Below are 21,174 nucleotides of genomic sequence, written 5' to 3' on the forward strand. Positions count from 1 at the left end.
AGAACCAAGGCTGCTGGGCTCAGTCCTGGCCAAGCTCAGAGTGACAGGAGCCCCAAGGTGCCACTCATATGGATGAGCCCTCTTGGAAACAGACACTCACTCTGAGCCACCCCAGCTGGTTCTGTAGATGATCCTTCGCCCTGAACCCCACTCAAATGGCAGATGTGTGAGTGAAATAGATGTTTGCTGTCTGGAGTTAATGGGTTTTGGAGTGGTTGCTCACAGCAACAGTAACTGGAACAAAAGTAAATATTGAGCTGAGATCTGCAGGTTGAATGGGAATTAAGTAGGCAGAGGGCGGGGCGAGAGGCCCTGTGGAAGAGGGAAGGTGGGGAAAAGTGTGGCTGGAGGGGAAGCCAAGGGCCAGGCTGTCCAGAGCCTTGCAACCCCAGCTCAGACTTTTCCAGTCCTCATCTTATAAAGAGTGGTGGCCGTTGAGGATTTTAAACTGGCAGCAGTTTACGTTTGGAAAGAAAACTCTGGCTTAGCATGGGGAAAGGAGACGGAGGGAGGCAGAAGAGGTGAAGTGGGGGCACCCACTAGGAATTTACCTTCCTCCTGGGACTTTGAGGACAATCCTGGGGTCATAGAGTTAACTAAACAGTCGGACCAGAATAAGGGGACTTTCCAGTATGCAGGGGGCAGGAGTTCAGTCCCTTAGCAGGGAACTAAGATCTCGCAAGCCGCAAGGCACACCAAAAAAATAAATAGGAACAGAATCTAGGTCCTCACATTTCCGTTTCCATAGGCTCTTAATTCAGCCCTAGAGATGAGGAAACCACAAGCCAATACATTGGTGCTTGCAGTCTTACTGGCTCCACGGAGTCCCCTAGTAGTTTGGAATATGTGGAAATTAACCTAGCTTTTACACTCCTTAATTTCTTGTTTTATGTTTCCTCTCAACTGCAATAATAAGACAAATTCTACTCGTTGTTTTTTTCACCTTTTTCAGCTGAATTTGCAGCTGTGAAATGAGGTCACTGAACACAGTGACAAAGACTGCGTGCAGGCAGGAATCTTTGGGGACACGCTTGATTTTCTTTCTTCCCTACACAGTTTGTCAGACTTAAAACTTTGGTCTGAAAGAACTTACCCTATGGTCTTAGATCTGGGTGGGGGGTGATGGGGAGAGGGGGGGATAATTCCTTTTAATCCCTTTTACTTTTATAATACACAGGATCAAATACTGTGTTAAAAAAGCAGTTCTAAATGAACACTTGTATTTTTGATAATTCTGTGATTGGAAGTATATTTATAGAACATAGCTCTTAGATGTGAGATACTTTCTAGCCTGCCTGGAAATTGAGATTTTTAGCCATAGATCTGAGGGTTGTAGGTAATTGAGGCCCAGAGAGATCAAATTCATTTCACTGTGTAATAACAGCTAGCAATTACTAGGCATGGCTCATATGCCAGGCTCTATGTTAAGCATTATTTTATTTAATCCTCACAACAAATTTGAGAGCTTGGTGAGGTTAATAAGGGTATAGAGAGAGGAGGCTCAGAGTGGCACAGTGACTTGCCCAAAGTTAAACAGCTGTTATGTGCAAAGTTGGGACTTGAACCTCAGTCCTGTGCTCTTACCCACTACTTCACGCTGGTATGGATCATCTCCCAGTGCTATTTTATAACACCTGCCTCCCCACCTGCATCTGATGGCTATGTGCAATAATAGCCTCCAGTTTTACTTTAATAACCAGTACTGCACAGCTTATAGAATCCACTGGGTAAGACACAACCAGACCAATGTCTATGAGAAGCATGATCTCATGCATATTTAAACTTATTAAACTTTAAATAAACCATGTCATGCACACTGAAACATGGATTGGAGAGGGAAGGATTGTGTTCTGCAACCATGGATTAATGACCATGTGCAAACGTTATAACTGAACTACTGAAATGGTCATAGAAGGGTCCTTAACAGAGGCCACCTTCCCCAGTGCCTGTCCGCGTGCCTGTTAATCTGAGAAAAAACCTCTCCCAAAAAAGAGCCACGAGTTCATGCCTTCTCTTTATTCTAGAGAAAGGCTGCCAGCTGGCTAGTGTCACTGGAAATACCAGGCTCAAAGAGTGTCACTGGGCTCTTAGGTGACACTATGGGCAAGATTTGCTCCGAGCTCTTGGGACCTTTACAGAAAGGGTGAGACTCCCTCAGTTCATTGAGTGGCTTTGTCTATCCTGTGTCCCTTCAAGGTCCTATGAGGACACTTCATTAGGGTCCACTGAGTGGCTGGATGGTGGTGGCTCAGGCCATGGATTTCTTGCTTTTCTTTTTTCACTCTGAAAATCACATTTCTGATTTTTGGCAAAAGATAAACACCATCACAGCTTCCTCCTCCAGCCCTGGCCTTTCTAAGCAGGCAGGCTGGCTGCAGGATTTCTGGTGGACTGAAACAGCAGGGTATAACCACACTTCTTTTGTGTAAGCCAACAAACTCCCACTGAGTACTGAAGGTCCTGCTCAAAAGCCACATTTTGGGGAATTCTTTCCAGATTTCCTTTCTACCTCCAAAACTGAAGGGGCTGGACACTGTGAAATAATAGAAATATCTGTATGTATATCTATATTATCAGTCTCTGCCCCCAGTTCCTGGCACAGAGCTCCTAAAACTCTTGGAATTTCCTAAGTGATACAAGAGCACCGGGAACAGCTCTTGTTCTAATATTTGGTGTTATACCCTGGATCGTGACACAGAGTTCCCAAATCTCTTGGGATTTCCTGGGTGACCAGGGTGTCTTTTTATTCAAATGTGGCAACTCGGAGTGGGCTCCTGGATAGCTTCAGGATAGGGACTGGTTACCAGAAAGACTGAGCCATTAGAAGCTGGGAATTCTCTGGGAAGGGGAGAGGAGCTAGACGTTGAATTAACGACAGTTCATGCCTATGTGATGAAGCCTCCATAAAAATCCCAGAAGTAAGGGGTTTGGAGAGCTTCTGGGTTGGTAACCACATCCAACCAACAGGAGGATGGCAAACCCTCCAACTCCATGGGGACAGAAGCTCCTGTGCTTGGGACCCTCCCAGATCTCACCCGATGTACTTTATCTGGGTGCTCATCTGTACTCTTTATTATATAATAAATGGGCCTGGCATGCTGCAGTTCATGGGGTCGCATAGAGTCGGACAAGACTGAGCGACTGAACTGAACTGAACTGAAATAGGAAAATGTAAGTCGGTGTATCCCTGAGTTCTGTGAGCCACTCTAGAAAATGATCAGACTCAAAGAGGAGGTCATGAGAACCCTGATTTATAGCTGGCTGGTCAGGTGATAACCTGGGGCTAGTGACTGGTATCTGATGTGGGGGGTCACCTTGTGGGAGTGAACCCTTAACCTGTGGGCTCTGATGTGGGAAGCATCAGAACTGAACAGGATGGTGGGATACCCCACTGGTGTCACAGACATTTGCTTGGTGTGGGGGAAAAGCCCACACATCTGTGTCAGAAGTGTGAGTGTGATCACGGCATGAGAGCCAAGGAGAAGCACATGGGAGGAGTGTTCTCCTCTCCCCCAGGCATACTTCAGGGAGCCTTGGGTGCACCCCGTGGTGCTGTGCTGCAGCATCATGTGTGGTGGGGGCTGTTCCTCCACCCTTTTCACATCTTTGTGCCATCAGAAGGCCTGCATACAGTAGGTCTTCAATACCTAAACGGTTGGCTGTACAATGAGACTGGGACAGGGTCGAGACTGTCCCCCTTTCTCACCCCTACACTTACTGGGGAGCCAAGATAAAGTTCTAAGACTACAATGCACTAAGGGGCCATGAATATTTTACTGAAGATCTTGTGGGGAAACCAAGAAATAGATTTACATTTCTCACGCATGCGTGCTTAAGTCATTTCAGTCGTGTCCAGCTCTTTGTGATCCTATGGGCTGTGGCCCACTGGGCTCCTCTATCTATGGGATTCTCCAGGCAAGAATATTGGAGTGAGTTGTCATGCTCTCCTCCAGGGTATCTTCCTGACCCAGGGATTGAACCCATATCTCCTCAATCTCCTGCATTGCAGGTGGATTCTTTACCACTGAGCCACCAGGGAAGGCCTTACATGTCATACTCTGAGGCAAAACCTTATAAAAACCCTCATTAGATATCTCTGTTCTCACCCTGTGATGGCTGCCCTTTCACTCTTCTCTCTTCCGAAGGGTCCCTTCTCCTCACACCCTTGGCCTGTCTGCTGAATGTCCCCATTCTATCTATCCGGGAAGCCTTTGTGCTCTTCCTCTGTATCTGTGTGTTCATCTGAATACCCTTTGCTCGCCAAAGGCAGCTTCTCCTTGGGATGCTCACTCCCTGGAAGGTATGGGGGCGGGGGCTGTAAGTCACAGATATTTTCTCTCCTCTTAAATAAATGCACAAATGGTGGGCTAGTTTATTTAGACCAACCCTTTGCTTATAAATAACCAAAACTGTTGGACAAAATATTCTTTTTAATAAAGTGTCAAAGAGCTGACAGCAAAGTGGGAATCTCTTAGCCAAAACTGGAGTGAGACTGGAGACCACTAGAAAGGTGAGGCAGCCTGAGTGCTGCTTTGGTCCTAAGGATGTTTGTCAAGCTATGAAAGGTTAACTTTCCTTCTGACAGTTTCACAAGGCAAGGGGGATGGAAAACAAAAGTCTGTACAAATGAGGAATCAAAGAGGAGGGAGACCTTCCTTACAATAAGTGTGGTTCCCAAGGGCCACACTTTCAGGGGGAAGATGACTGGAACTATACCAGCCCCTCGTGGTCCACACTCAGGGTTCCCAACAGTCACAGGGAACCTCGAGCTTTAAGAGGATTGGCAACCACTAGTGTCCGGCCTGACCCCCACCCCGGCTCCAGGGCCTCCCAGATGAGAACTCCCTTTATTCCCCCTTCAGTTGAAATTTACATAACATAAAATGGACTGTTTCAAAGGTTGCAATTCAATGGCATTTGAGCCAGTGGTTGTACAACCATCACCTGAATCTAGTGCCAAAATACTTTCATCAGCCCCAAAGGAGACACTGCACCCAGTAAGCAGCCACTCTCTATCTGCCCCACTTCCTCAACCCTTGGTAACCACCAGTCTGCTTTCTGTTTGGGATGAACCTCAAAACTTTATGGTAAGTGAAAGAAGCCAGACACAGAAAGGTCCCGTACTGTGCGATTCCACTGACAGGACTATTGCTTTTAAGACGCACACATTCATATTTCTTTATGTTAATAAGAGGGCTCTCCAGTGGAGTGGTAAAGAATCCACGTGCCAATGCAGGAGACACAAGAGATGAGGGTTCGATCTTTGGGTCGGAAAGATTGTGAAGAACAGAATTTGGGAAGTGGTACAGAAGAAAGGGACTATCTGCTGGGGATCCCATTTCCTTCTTAGGCACCAACATGGCAACTTGGGTTCCTAAAGCCAACTCTGGCACAGTAACTCTCAACCGTGGCTCCACATGGGAATTCTTGAGGGAAGCTTTGAAAAAGGCTATGTCCACACCCCCAGAAAGTCTGATGTAATGGGTCTGAGAAGCACCCAGGTGACTGATGTGGAGCCAGGGCTGAGCCCATTGCTTTAACAGGACAGTGGGTACAGTGGCAGGCCATTTCTATCACATATATTGGGTTGATCAAAAGTTCATTCAGGTTTTTCCCATAACACCTTATGGAAAACTGGGGCCAACCCAACACTTCTTCTCTTCCTGCTGTAGCATTTCCTTCCCATCCCTGATTTATGCCTTGCTCGCTCTGCCCAAGCGAAGTATCCCTGGAGCTTGTTTCTGCAGAATGGCAAAATCCATGAATGTTGGTGTTACTCAGTTTGGGACTTAGGGGATGCTTTCCATAATTCAATAATGGGAATTATGAGAGCATCTCTAAGTCTCATTCCTAATCTCTAAAAGTGAAAAGAAAGTGAAGTTGCTCAGTTGTGTCTGACATTTTGAGATCCCATGGACTGTAACCTACCAGGCTCCTCTGTCCATGGGATTTCCCAGGCAAGAGTAATGGAGTAGGTTGCCATTTCCTAATCTCTAAAATGGGAGATCTATCTCATAGGAACATTTTGAAAATTTGACAGAAAGATGTGCACAAAGCACATGGTAGACAGACACCCATTATAAATTGTGATTATTAGCATGATTGTTATTGTTACATGATTGGGTATTTCATAATGTTCCAGTCTGTTGATGGTCCTCTCCAAACCAGAGCAGAGATGTTTACAAAAAGAGGGAGGCTACTGTATTCAACAAACCACAACAAACTTTTTTTTTTTTTTGGTTCACTTGCTTTGGGTGGACACTAGGATCTCAGGTTTCAGGAGAAGGTCTAGAACAGGGATATTGATCTGTAATGAAACAAAGTAGCATACAAACACAGTATGGGAACTCAAGAGAGTCCAGAATGGATTTTGGAGGTGGTGGGGCTGAAATCTGGGAAGCTGCAGGAGAGGGTGGCATTTAAGCTGAGCTTGTAAGGATAAGGGATAAGTAGGACTTTAGTTGGGAGAGGATGTAGTAGGGAACAGCATTTAAGGCCCAGGGAACAGCACAAGAAAACGCCTAGAGGTAGGGATAAACCTTGGAAGAAAAGGGAAAGAAGCACATCTGGGGACCTGCAAGATTTCTTGGTTAGCTCTTGGCTCTGGATACTAGAACGGACATGTGTAGTAGAAGATCACTGAATATCTGAAGGTGAGGCTGGCGAAGTAGGTTGAGTCAGATTGAAAGAAGTCATCAGACACCAACCTAAGAAGGGGCTTCCCATGCGAGACAGCTGCCACCCCTCAACCCAACCAGCCAGTGTTCCTTCTCAATGGTCCTTTCCAAGGCCACGGGGCTGCAGCGACAGAGGTCTACTTACGGCAGAACCAAATCCCCATACTGGATATCTGACAGCCTTTTGGCTGGTTGGAATTTATTTCTTTCTTCCTCTTTTAGTTTCTCCAGTTGTTGCTGCCTCTTTTTCAAGGCACTCTCCTCCTTCAGGATGGTGAAGTATCCACGGCCAATCTTCACCCACTGAATTAAGGTGCTGAAGGAAAGAAAGAGGGAGGAAGATGGGCTGGCTATCAAGGCAATGTCTTACTATCTTGGGACTGACAGTTAACTGAAGGACTCTCTCAGGCCCAGTAGCAGGAGACTTCCTGTCTTTAGAATTCCAAAGTCACAGAGTTACTTACCCTAAGCTTGAATTCTACCAAAGACCACCTCCTACCAAAGACCTTGAACAAATTATCTAACCTCTCCAGGTTTTGGTTCCACCACTCAACAAATACTTATTGAGTGCCTGCTATGTGCTAGGCACTCTGCTAGGTACTATGAAATGAGAATAACAATTCACATCCTTGAGGACCGATTTAATTGGCAGTATTTTTATTTGTTTTGTTTGTCATGGTTTGTCTTAGATTCCTCGACATGTGGTATTTGAGTTCCATACATGTATGTCACTGGAAGGTCACTGGCAATCTTTTCCTAAGTGTAGACCCTGCTTCTCAACTCGTACACTTTTCTGAATTTCTACGCTACATGCCACATTCTTAATCTCTAAAATGGGGTTAATCATAGCATCTATCTCATAGGAACAATTTGAAATTTTCACAAAAATTTGGCAGGCGAGGATCAGGTGTCATCTGTCCAGCCACGTTCTTGTCACAGCAAAATAATCTCTCAGGTTCCTCATGCATAAAACTGCGCAAAACCAAATGACTGTGAAGCCAGATTATACATAACTGGCCCTGAATTGTCCATTTGGGCTTTTAAGTTTAGGGATGCAAGCAGTTGATGTGAGGTGGAATTCACATTTGAAACAAAAATGCTCCTCTGTTTCACTTTCAAGCTTCTGAACCCACTCATCAAAGAGCACCCTGAGATTGCCAGATAAGTTGATAGGAAAACCCTAACCATGTGCAACCCTTCAATTCCACAAAAGAGGATTTTCTTGATGTGGCACAAACAAAGCAAATGCAGAGCTAATCTGGGAGCTGGGGCTGGCATGACAGCAAACGCTGTTTCATGATTATGTTACTTCATGGAGCCTCTTTGCTCAGAATTTGGTTCAGAGGTCAAGACTGTCACCATACACCCAGCACAAAGGTATGAAATGACACAACTCACATTGTGAGGCTTTCTGGGCAGAGCAGGGGTGGCTTAGGGTTTTGTGGGAGTAGGGCTGGGGTGACGTGTCCTTTGTGTGGGGACTGAACGTCTCTCCAGCAACAAACAAGGAGCACCTTGGGTTTCTTATTATAATGCTTACCCTCGATGTGGGGCAGAGAGAAGGGGGGTTGGGCAGCTCAAAAGCATCAACGGTCACACAATGAAGTCAGAAGAATGGAAAAGATGGTGGAGAGTAAGATGAGGAGATCACCTGCCTCCCCACAAACTCATCAGAATATGGAACAACTCCTACAGAACCACTTCTAAATGACAGCTGAAGACCCCAGACCTCCAAAAAGGCAAGCCAATCTCCTTAGAACGAGAAAGCAAAGCAATATTGTAAAGCGATTATCCTTCAACTGGAAATAAATTTTAAAACAGTGAAGTCAGACCCATCATAGCACTAATTCACACCCAGTTTCAAATGTGTGTGTTTGCCTAAACAGTTGCATCATTATTAACTATTCAACAAAGATGTACTGAATACCCACTGTGCACCAGGAGCTACTCTAGATGCTGAGATTCAGCAGCAAACAAAACGGCTCACAGCATCCTGGTCCTCACAAAGCTCCTATTCCAGGGGGTGGAGACAGACACGAAACAAAGCAGTGAACTGCAGGTGACACGCTAAGTACTGGGAGGCCTGAAGCAGGGACAAGGGAGAGTGAGAGACAGGGCTGGTGGAAGGGTTAGTGCCATTTCCACCGCATGGTCAGTGAAGGCCTGGACGCTTCTGCAGGCCAAGGAATGCCAAAGATGGCCAGCAAGCCACCAGAAGCTAGGAGAGCGGCATGGAACAGAGTTTCTCTCTCAGGAGTCAGAAGACACCCACCCTGCTGATCCCTTGATCTTGCACTTCTAGCCTCCAGAACTGAGACGACACATTTCTGTTGTTTAAGCCACCAAGTTTATAGTCCTTTCTTACGGTAGCCCTAGCAAACGAAGTACAGTATGATCACATATTTAAACCTACACGTGGAACAGCCTAACTCTTTGTTTTCTTTGACTGCGAAGGTTTAACAAAATTCTTATAAATTTTATAAGTGACAGGCTGATGGTCCACACCACAGCAAACAAAAGGGGCTTGAGTATCATGTGCCAAGCCCTGAGCCGACACTGTTTTGCCTCAGAGTCTGTGCTAGGCGGTTACAACGTGTCAAGTTCTGTTCAAGCACTGGCATTACAGTGAAGGACGCATCTTCAAAGAATTCACAGACTCCACCTCTACATCTAAGTTACCTCATTTCTACTAAAGTAGAGATTAAGAGTTTGGCAAGAAATTTATTTGACTTGTTTATGCCCTTATTCCAAAAAGGATTAGGGGCAGACAATTTAAAAAGTGAGAAGGGCAGGAGACGTGATGAATAAGAAAACAAGATCAGGTAAGACAAGTATCAAATCTCATGACACACGAGCTAGTACACAGATTTGGCCCTGAGCATCCTAGAAGCCAATGCAAAGAGGGAAACACAATCCCTCATGTGATTCCCAATGACCATGAGACATTGAAAAGCTGTTTGGGTAATGGCTAGCCATTCCAGGTGGAAGAGGAAGAGATTTCTTTCAAGGATCTGAATAAGGAGGACACTGTGAAAAGCCAAGTCTGCAATACACCTCTGGATGTGGGTATTGAAGAATGCCTGTCTTACTGGTGAACTCCCAGAAGAGACTAGGGGAGTTGGTGGTGGCCAGTTTGAGGAATCTAGCAAGTTTTCTGGTAGAATTGCAGCTTCTGTCAAGCAAGGCAGCCAGACTCCCAGCTGTTAGATCCTCTGGAAAGAACTGGTTGAGAGATGAATAGAGGTGGCCGGGGGTGGTGTGTGTGTGTGTGTGTGTGTGTGTGTGTGTGTGTGTGTGTGTGTGTGTGTGTGTCTGTGGTGATGGTGGGGGGGAAGTATCTGGGCCCTCAGGTCAGACCCACCAGCCTATTCTGGGAACTTCAGGACTGTGGGCTGTTCATTCCACGTGCTGTGAAGTGCACCCCTGCTGCTGTGGAAGCCCATTTAAAACTGCTTAATATTTTATCAAATTCTTGTTTAATTCCCTTGCATGTTCCCTCTATTTTCTTCATCATTATTGCTGATTACTAGGCTATTTGCGGGAAGGGAGGTATTTGCAGGGAAGAGCAGTTTCCGCCTTTAAGTCCGCTCACCCAGTGCCTCCTGCTCACTGCTTCCCACAATGTAAAACTCCCCTGGCTAACATTGCAAGAGGAGTGATGGGGAGGCAAATAATTAACTGCATCAGGCAAGCAGAGGAAGAAGCAGATTATAGAATGGAAAGTTTCCTCCATCCAAAGCCACTTCCTCTTCACTGATGCAGTGGAGAAGGTTTTTACATTTAAGGGACATATGTTCTCTGTACGGGAGTCTGTGTGAACTGATGAATGAAAAACATGCAGTGTGACAATAGGAATAGTCTCCTGGGGCTCAGCTGAGTCAGACTGAAGGGGCGGGTTTCCCTCCAAACACCTGACCTGAGAGCCAGTGGATGCGGTGCTGAGGCTTGGAAGGGCAGCCTCTGGATGGGGTGGGTCTCTGCTACCTGCTTAGGCAGATTTTAAAGTTCTCTGAATCACAGTCTCTCCACCTCCAAATGAGGAAAAAAGTCATTCCTGCCTCCAAGGGCTGCTGGGAGGGTCAAATGAGACAGCGGATGTAAAGAGCTTAGCGTAGTGTCTCGTACCTAGGACTCAATGATGGGGTACTATAATTACTACTGTCAACTCATTGAGCAGTCCTGAGAGGGTGATGTGATCTGCTGTTAAGAAAACAGAAGGAAGAGTTAAGTGAACAATGAGGGTCATAGTGGCTGGAAAGTAGCAAGCAACGGTTGGGAACCCCCAGGGCTGATTCTGGGATTTCTCTCTCCACCTGCATATGCTGCAAACACCAGACTATTCAGTAGAGAGCTTTAAAGCTTCAAGTTTATGTATCTCTGGGCTGTTCTTATTGCACAGGGTTCACCTGTAGGCCCTCAGAAGAGAAACTGGTGGCGTACATGTTCCTTCTTTAGGCCATGTTTAATCCAATCCAAGTCACCACCTGCAGCAGATTAGGTCATTGTTCACCAGATACTCCCTCCGTCCCCCCTTCCCCGCTTCCCTACATTCAAGGGTGGAATGTACACCCAGCATCCTGATTTTGAGCTTCACCATGTGACTTCTGTGGCCAATGGGATGTTATAGGTATGACTTGAACAGAAGCTTGAAATAAGCTTGCTCAGTTGGGTCCATGACAAGAACAAAACCCACTATTTCGTTGACCCCAGAATAAAAAAGTTATGGAACAGATCTGAACCAGCTGATCTCAGCCTAAGTCAACCAAATTAGTTATCCCACAGATGTATAAGCAAGGAAGAAATACTTACTGAAAATCACTGAGTTTCAGGGTAGCTTGTTACACAGCATTGTGGTGAAAATAGCTGACAGATACATCATTTGTTATAAGACATGACGTCATTTTATGAACCAAAAGAAGGAAAAACCCATGAAAAGTCAATTAGGACATGACTGTATGTTGTATGTCCAGTACAGAGATGTTAAAATGTGAAAAATGTGCCTATTAGATATGACAAAATATGGCACTGAGAAAATAATGTCTCAGACCTGAGAAGAGATGATGTGGCACAGAACTTAGGGCATAAGGTAATCAACAGCCCCCTCAGAGAAGTATCTATTGATAGCATATCTGATAAGCTGTGCAATTTTCTGGTATTTTCTATGAGATCAATAGTCCTTTCTGGTTGTTAGATTTACCCACACACCTGGCCCGTCAGCCTTGTAACACGACTGGTAATCTTTACCGAGCCATTCCACCCTTGAGTGATGCTATCTAGCTTCTTGCTACTCAAAGTATGGTCCCTGGACCAGCAGCATCAGCAACACCCAGGAGCTTGTTAGAAAGGCAGAATCTTGGGTGTCCCCTCAGACCTCTTGAATAAGGGTCTGCATTTTCACAGGACCCCTAGATGACTCATATACATATAGAAGTTTGAGGCACACTGGTTTAGCTGTCCTATTCCTTTTATTAAAAAAACAACAAAACTCTTGCAGAAAGAAATCTTCAAACTGGCTTTATTAGAAGCCTGATTCCCTTGGTACAAGTTTGAAATAAAACTTTGACCCACACTAGCAGTCGATTCATCTCAGCAAGTTCTTCGAGCATAGCTGTGGCAGCCATTTCTCACTCTCTGAGGGCACTCTGCTCTTCTGAGTCTCCCATTACCTGAATCAGCCTCCATCCCCAGAGCCTTGAAGAAACTGATGGTCATTTAAAACAGACAGCCTCTGTTCTTTTCACACGGGCCTGGCAGGAAGCTGTGGAGTACTGGAGTTAGGAGACAGGGAGAGAAACTCACGTTCAACCTTTCTATTATGGGGGGCATGGGATTAACCACTGCAAATTGCTTTGTTAAAAATTAACAGTCCAGATGTACTTAAAAACAACAACAACAACACAACTTTTAATGGTATTATGGCTCTGCATCCAGCTGGTTTTCACTCACATTTTCTGTCTCTGCCTGCAAGAAATATGGGACTATAAAGCCAGGAGAGCTTCGATGGGGAAGGCGGAATGACATTAAGATGAACAAACACTCTTGGCAATCTGATTTCAGGAATGTCCTGCTCTCCCAGAAGGGAATTGCCTACGTGGGAAATTTTCACTTAACAAATTTTACTGTTTTCAAATAATAGCAAATAAATCAGTTTCTTCCCAGCTTGTGGAGTCTGAACGCTTAGAGAGCCCACTTTATCTGGCTGGCTCACGTCTTGCTTTGTCAGCCCACCCAGACAGATCGATTTCAGAGGAGGACAGGGCAAACATGATGGAATGGAGGTATCTGAAACACGGTCCTTAAATTCTTGAATTTTGAGGCAACCCCTGCAGACGAATTAATAACGCAGCCCCAGTTCAAATGTGGCCGAGCAAATATTTTGCATTTAAATTCCCGCATTAGAATGCCCTGTTTATACAATAACTTAATAAATCTAGCCTGGCTGCCAAATTGACAAGAAGGTGAGAATCATTCATTAAAATGCAAATGCAATTGAGATGAAATTTGGAATACATTTATTACAGTAATTGAACTTCAGTCAACTGTAGTCACAACACAGATTTTGAACTACCTTTCAGACAAAAGGACATGTTGTATTATCAACACCCACCCCCCTCAAGTTAATATCTTTGTCAGCATGCAAATTAGAGCCAATTCCTGAGCGCCTGTGATTTGCAATGGAGGATTTCACTCTTCTTTACAGGACAAGATTGCCAGAAAAAAGGTCAACTGCATACACAAAAGATTGCTCTGGTAGCATATTGTGTATACGGCAAATTGATTGCAAACATATTCTGAGTGCTTACTGCAACCACGCTCTTACTAAATCACATCTGAACATCTCTTTACCGGCCCTGGGTCATTTGCTAATTGCAATGCCTAACAATGGGAGATTTGCCAAGTTAGGATTTCATCTCTGAGATCAGAAGTTTCAGATGGATTTCTCTCCTTTCTGAATGACTCAGCCCAAAAAGGACAGCTGGTTCAAGGGTTCCTTTTAATCAGATGGCAGAAAGATGCTACTGAGGCTGTGATAAAGACACAGAATAACTGACTCACAATTAGAGAAGTGGCTTTATCTGCTTCAGGTTTTGTTCTCTCTGGCTCCTTTGTGAAATTTACGTGGCATTTCTGAAGTTGGGGCGAATAGCGCACATGCACCTAGCAGATGTTTGAGCTGGAAGAAGACACAGCCTAGAGTTTTTCTTTGGACACAGATAAGTATGCTATTCAGGAGTCCTCACAGTGGCAAAATACAATTCATTTCACCTGTGAAATGGAGTGACTGCTTTTGTCTGCTTCACCCCCTTCATCATTAACTGATCACAAAGTGATATCAAGTACTTTCTAAATGTCACTAGACTGACTTCCTGTTGCTACCACCCTAGCCAGAAACCATCATTCGTTGCCTCTATTCCTCTGAGTAGCTTCCTATCTCATCTTTCTCCTCCTCAATCCATTGTCCACCTTGCTGTCACTGGGCTCTTCTGAAAGGCAGATTCATTCCCATCAGAGTGTTCCAAACCCTTCAATGGCTTCCCACTGCTCTCAGGATGAAGCCCAGACTCTTCCCCATGGCAATCAGGTCCTCTAAGATCTGGGTTTTATCTCTGACCACTCACCCAGTCATTCATTTGTATCTCTCCATCCCTCAGAATTCTATGATTTTGCCCCTTCCTGCAGCATGTCCTCCCTTTCTTCACTTGCTGATTCTAAGGTCTGGGAGAAACTGTCAGCTGTTGACCATTCAATACTGCTGCTTCCTCCCTGCTCCAAGTCCAGGCCAGGTCAAGTGCCTCCTCTGCGCCCCCACAGCTCCCCATGCCTATGTGCTCCCCACTGTTGCACTTGCCATGCTATATGTTCGATTACCTATTCCTTGTCTGCTTTTCCTATTAGACTACAGACTCCTTGAGGACAGTGCCTGACAAAGAGTAGGTGTCAGCGTTTGCTGGTTTTCTTTGCCTACCTCTTGTCCTTTCTCCCAAAGGCCCGAAGTGCCAATATCCATTTCCTGAGCTTCCTTGGAAACAGACCAAGTTATCCTGAACATCAAATACCTAGACAAAAAGTCATCAAAACAACAACAAACAAAACTACCTCTTCCAGCTCTCCTGGAGATAGGACAAGCCAATGACGTACAAGAGGAGATCACTGGGAGGAACTTCTAGGAAAACCTGACAAAGGAAGTAAACACAGCAGGGTGGCATTTGTCCTTTGGTCCCTTTTTCCTCTCTTCCTTCCTGCTGCCTGGAACTTAGCTACAATGGTTGCAGTCCCAGTAGCCATTGTGTGAGCATGAGGAAACCCTGCAGACAGAAGCAAACACTAAGGATAGGGGATTAAAAGACAGAAGGAACCTGGGTACTGGATGACCAGTACATCTTCCACAAAGTAAACCTCTCGGGACTTCCCTGGGGGTCCAGTGGCTAAGATTCTGCCCTCCCAATGCAAGGGGCCCAGGTTCTATTCCTGATCAGGGAATTAGCTCCCACATTAGCACGTGAACTAAGAGTTCACGTGCGACAAGTATAGGTGCCAGGACTGAAAGATCCTGCGTGCTGTAACAAAGACCGAAGATCCCTCACGCCACAATTAAGACAGACAAATAAATAAAACAAAATAAAACCAAACCAAAACAAAAAACCTCTTTTATGTGAGGGAGGTAAGATTTTGTCTTACTTAAGTCATGGTAATTTCAGGGCTCTGTTTGGTCTGCAGTTGAATACAGTCTGAAAATGACTATCTGTCTCTGTTTCTCTTTTTCTTTGACTAAACTGTCATGACTATCACATTTAAAATGCTGTCATCTTGGCTAAGTCACCGGCAATAGACTAGAGAGCAATATTAGGACGGATTAGTCTGGATCATGGGAAAGAGGCAAAGAAACTTAGAAGCATGAAACCGCCAAGAGAGGTAGGTCTGAGATCGTCTCCACGGAGTGTGTCTGAACAGCTGGGAAATATGCAACAGCATATTTCCTGGAAGGAAAGAGGGCTGGGGGCCGCAGTGAGTGGCTGCAGTTGGAGAGAAGCAGGTACTGCCTGGGGCGCTGGGAGGCAGTGCACAAGGATGGCTTGAGGGGCACTGAGCTGAGCTCTCATGGGCAATTCTCTCCTTGCACCCACACAGCATCCCTAGGAAGGAAGTACTCTTGTCTCCATCTTGCTCATGAGGAAACCGTGGCTCAGAGAGGTTAAGTAGTAGTCTGACCAGAGATTAGTTACTGGTAGAGGTGGAATTTAAACCCAGGTAGCCTGATTTCAAAGTGTTGCAAGAGGAAAATGCACTGGTTTTTAGAAAAAGTCTCTCTGGATTTAATTGGTCATCGCTTCCTTTTCACTCAATGTCTGTGACTCTGGGTGAGTCAGTTTTTCCTCTGTCTGATTCACTCTGCTCACCTCTAACATGGGGATAAATGGATACCCTCTTAGGACATTGCTGAAATGAGAGGCACTTAGCATATTGCCTGGCACACAGGAGACCTTCAATGAATGTACATGTGTGCTAAGTCACTTCAATCGTGTCCAACTCTTTGCAACCCTTTGGACTGTAGCTGCCAGACTCCTCTGTCCGTGGGATTCTCCAGGCAAGAACACGGGAGTCGGCTTCCATGCCTTCCTCCAGGGGATCTTCCCCACTCAGGGATCAAACCTTCATCTCTTGTGGCTCCTGCATTGCAGGCAGATTCTTTACCGCTGTGCCACGGAGGAAGCCCCTCAATAAACGGTAACAACCATCATTTTCATCATCATCATTATCATTATCTCCATGAAGCTATAAATAACTGCTGTTATAACTCTTTTGCTTTTGCACACAGCCAGGTTGGTGGTTTGGCTCCAAGTTCCCATGGGCTTCTGGCAAGTGGCACTTGCTTCAAGTGTCAAGCTTAGGGGTTTCTCTTCTCCAAGAGTGGAAGTGAGAACAGTCTAATTAGACTGCAATTATTAATATTTTGAGATTTGGTCAACTGCATCATGCAGTAACTTATAAAGGTCTGTGAATCTCCCTTAGGTGGTAGTGGTAGGATCAATGCTCGGTTATCATGTTAAGTGATGAAATTTATTAAGTTAAAGGGCCAGAAAGTTAACCTCTGCTCTACTGAATAAGAAATGACATGCAAAGACCTAATTGCTTCAAGTATTTTTTTTTTTTTTTTCTGGGTTCTTTCTTTATGTAATCTCCGTCTCAGACTTTCACTAAAGAAAATGAAGAAAGCAGGAAAGGAGGACAAGGAGGTAAACAAGGAGGAGCAAGAGACGGAAAGAAGAATATAAGGAACCCACATCCAGCCTCGTGGATGCTTTAGAGGGAAATGATGCTGAAGGCAGTGGATTATAATCAGGCTGAAATGCTTCTCTAGTGGCTCAGATGGTAAAGAATCTGCCTACAATGCTGGAGACCTGGGTTCAATCCTTGGGTCAGGAAGATCCCCTGGAGAAGGGAATGGCAACATACTCCTGTATTCTTGCCTGGAGAATCCCATGGACAGAGGAGCCTGGTGGGTTACAGTCCATGGGGTCGCAAAGAGTTGGACAAGACTGAGTGACTAACACTTTTGACACTTTCAGGAAGCCAGGTTCTAATTCTGCTGACAACTGGCTGTGTGATTTAGGCAAAATAATTAACCGCTCTGTCCAATTACTATAATTTAGGGATAACCATCACCACCATTGCCTCTATCACCACCACCATCACCACTAGAACATGAATAATTACCACATGCCAATAATTATGAAAAATGCTTTACAATTACTAATCTAGCTATTATCAACCCCACCTCACAGTTAGGAACTGAAGTACAGAGAGGTTCCCTGACTTATGCAAGGTCACCCAGGTGGGGTGCAGTGCAGTCTGTACTAGTATCCAGGCCTGAGCCTGTCTTCCTCATCTGTTTTTAAAGATAATAGTATTTTTATCTGACCTGTGAAAGATGAAAAGTGAGGAAGTAGATGTGAAAGCATTAAAAAAAAGTCAGAGTACAATTTGTACAACAAAGTACAGTTGTAAATTAGATACTCAAAACTGCCTTATAAAGAGGAGGATTGGTCCTCACCATCCCATCACATTATGGCTAATTGCCAAGGCCACAGTCAAAAAAATCAAGTCTTCTCATGGATACAGGGTACACACACAGGTGAGCTGGTGATGAGTAAATTAAGATGCAAAAAAAAGCTGTATCTCTGTGAATCTTCCTCTTCTCAAACCTCTGCACCTTTCTCAGGAACTGAAAAAAGCACCTTAGACACCAGTCAAGGAACTGAAAAAGGCATGACATGTTTAGCTGGCGGTTTGGAGTCCAAAGTCTTGGCCATGTAACGACCACAGCATTTCTGCCTCTTAGCCCTGCACCCCTGATGTTCTGGTCCTCCACCAGGTGCCAGACTCAGGTTCCTCAATGCAAAGATGCACGCCCTGAGAAGAGAGCACCCCCTCCGCTGTCCTCACAGCTCCCCTCCATCTGGGCTGGCTCCACCCTGCTTGTTTCAGGGCTGGACCCCCTCCTTGGGGCTAAGTAACAAAAGGTTTCCACTCTGACTGCCATGCCCTCAAATCATTATCTTTTCCTGCCATTCCCTCTTCACTGGCCTCCTTACCTTGGACCACTTTCCCCCCCACCCCCACCACCACCCAATGCTTTCCAGTGTTGCACATTGTCTCTGGGCTTCCCAGTCCAGCATCCAGGGCTCTGCGTGAGCTGGATTTGTCTCACCCTCTGAGCCTCTTTCCCTGATAGCTCAGCTGGTAAATAATCCACCTACAATGCAGGAGATCCCGGTTTGATTGCTGCCTCGGGAAGATCCACTGGAGATGGGATAGGCTACCCACTCCTGTGTTCTTGGGCTTCCCTTGTGGCTCAGCTGGTAAAGAATCCACCCAAAATACAGGAGACCAGGCTTTGATTCCTGGGTTGGGAAGATCGTCTGGAAAAAGGAATGGCTATCCACTCTAGTATTCTGGCCTGGAGAATTCCGTGGACTGTATAGTTCACGGGGTCACCAATAGTCAGACATGACTGAGCGGCTTTCACTGAGCCCCTTCCTTGCTGCCTGATGCTCTAGCAACGTCATCATGCAACCTTTGTCCCTCTGCTTGCAATGCCCTTTCTTCTTCCTCACCTGGCTAACTTCTACTCAACCTTTAGAACTTACTCAGGTATAAACCCCACCCTGTGCCTAAGTTGCTTCCACTTTTCCCAGGCATCTCTGGTGGGTGCAGCCCTCAACAGCCTGTTGACTTGTTTCTGGTTGTATACACCCTCCTCCCACCCCCACCACCAGATGGAGCGCCTGTAAGGTAAGGACAATTTCCAAGTCTTTTCTATGTCCCTAGAACCAGCACATGGGGAGTCCTCAGAAAAATGCTTGTTGCCTAAATAGCTAAGAGCTTGAAATTGTTGCATCTCAAATCTGAATTAAACACATACCTCCTTTTGGGTAAAATGGCGCCACCCTATCAGATGTGGGGCGTTCGCATTTCTCTCTGGATGGAGCAGGTGGGCAGAACTGTCTGTGCAGAAGCTGATTCATCCAAACAGGATAGAGATAAATGGATGCCTTTGAGTTTTTTTTTTTTTTTTTTCCAACTGGGAACTATAATATAGCAAGTGGTGTTCTGGAAGAAGTGATCAAATGAAATATCCATCTGTGTGCCTCTCAGGAAAGTTACTTCTTTAACTTGCAAAGTGGTCCCTGACCTACCTTGTGCCCAATGACTACAAGAGGTGCTGAATCCCCCCCAAGGGAACACAGATCCAGCCCTTAATACCAGGTTACACAGTAGGCACACATTGTGCCTTGGTCAATGGCACAAGTTATGGACTTTGAAAGCTTTTGTGAGCTCACAGTTCACACACATGCACGCATGCACACACACCCTAGTTCATACACCATCCTCTCCCCAAATCCATTTCAGACCTTATAAACACCTTGAAATGCAAACACAGTGACAGCAACCTAATGGCCATTTTGTCCAAGGATGCTGAACAGGGCTGCCGTCCCTCTGACTCCTTTATGGTTAAAAGCTGCCTTGCCCCAGGGCTACTCTTCAGTGAATGTGAGTCAGTATTTGTATGAGAGATGTATGCAGCGCTTCTGGAAGAAGAATAAAAACCTGCCAAGGGTCGTCAAACTGTTCCACATGCATCCCAATTCAGGGCGATTTCTGGAAGGGAGCAGCAGCCCCCACGGGTCCGGTCTCCAGTCAGCTGCCATCAGGAGTCCTGAACCTCACAGGGAAGGGAAGACGGGCAAGCAGGCCCCGTGAAAGGCGCAGTGTGCTCTTCATGATGCCTCACTTCCCTGACCCCCATTTTGTCTATTTACCCCAACATATTTAGAAGCAGATTAGAGCTTGGAGGGGGTGTGGAAGAAGCTAACTATCCTTGAGTCCAGAAACTCTGGGGAGGACTTAGGCTGGGAAAATTACCCTCACGATAGCCATTACCTACAGAGCACTTTCTGAGTGTCAGGCAGGGCCCCAAGGCCTCACATGTTTTATCTCATTTAATCCCTACAAGAGCCCCTGCAAGGCAGGTACTATAGTTTCAAAGTTGGAGAAACTGAGGTTCACAGAACTGAAGCTCCCTGCCTAAAGTCACACACAATGAGAAGGTAACAAGCCAGGCTTTTCACTCTGGTCTGTCTGAATCCAGGAGCCACTGTCTTTTTTTTTGTATAGTTAATCTACAATTTTATATCAGTCTCAGGTGTCAACACAGTGACTCAAAAGTTTTATAGCTTATACCCCATTTAAAATTATTATATGGAGAAGGAAAGGGCAACCCACCCCAGTATTCTTGCCTGGGAAATCCCATGGACAGAGGAGCCTGGCAGGCTACGGACACGACTCAGTGAATAAACAGTAACAAAATCTAAAATATGTTGACAAGTTATGAAAATGGCTAAATATAGGTCTAGATTATTGGAATAACATCTAATGTTCTTTTCCAGTATATTATGATGGCTAAATCTCTACTTTGTTACCATCTCCATTAAGTTGCTGCTCACCAATGTCTGAATGTAGTGAAATCCCTGAACTCCCTGAGCCTAAGTTTTCTTCCTATAGAATAAATATAGTAGTAGTTTCTACCTTCAAGATTTCTGCAGAATGAAGATGTTACTGAGCTTCTTAGCAGTGATTCTTACATCATAAAGGTTTGTCCAAGTTACATATTCAACTCTTACGCACATGCATGCTAAGTTGCTTCGGTCATGTATGACTCTTTGCGACCCTGTGGACTGTAGCCTTTCAGGCTCCTCTGTCCATGGGATTCTCCAGGCAAGAATACTGGACTGGGTTGCCATGCCCTCCTTCAGCGATCTTCCAGACCTAGGGATTGAACCTGTGTCTCTTCTGTCTCCCCCATCGGCAAGCAGGTTTTTTACCACTAGCACCAGCTGGGAAACTCATCCAATTTTTAGAAGGCTCTTAATAAAAGTAAAACTTTTAAGTAAATATCTCTCAGAGGGAACTGACGATAAGTGGACAATACTGAATT

The 21,174-nt window shown here is 45.3% G+C and overlaps 1 protein-coding gene across 13 annotated transcripts in view; it reads right to left on the bottom strand.

The window, feature by feature from the left end:
* CCDC60 (coiled-coil domain containing 60) overlaps positions 1–21,174 on the bottom strand; it is a 176,797-nt gene that overhangs the window by 50,637 nt on the left and 104,986 nt on the right. For 10 of the 13 annotated variants that reach the window (XR_002182672.2, XR_011561176.1, XR_002182671.2 and 7 more), the window contains one exon: positions 6,823–6,993. The exons of 2 other annotated variants lie outside the window; for them this stretch is intronic. Coding sequence is in view for 6 of the 11 variants with exons in the window: in XM_019977988.2 (XP_019833547.2) it covers positions 6,823–6,993 (171 nt within the window). In the remaining 5 variants the exon portion in view is untranslated. Of the gene's footprint in view, positions 1–6,822; positions 6,994–21,174 lie in introns of those variants that run through there. One more of the 13 variants, XM_070769570.1, reaches the window with a different exon arrangement.

This window comes from Bos indicus, chromosome 17 (assembly GCF_029378745.1).
Source record: "Bos indicus isolate NIAB-ARS_2022 breed Sahiwal x Tharparkar chromosome 17, NIAB-ARS_B.indTharparkar_mat_pri_1.0, whole genome shotgun sequence".
Classification (NCBI taxonomy): domain Eukaryota; kingdom Metazoa; phylum Chordata; class Mammalia; order Artiodactyla; family Bovidae; genus Bos; species Bos indicus.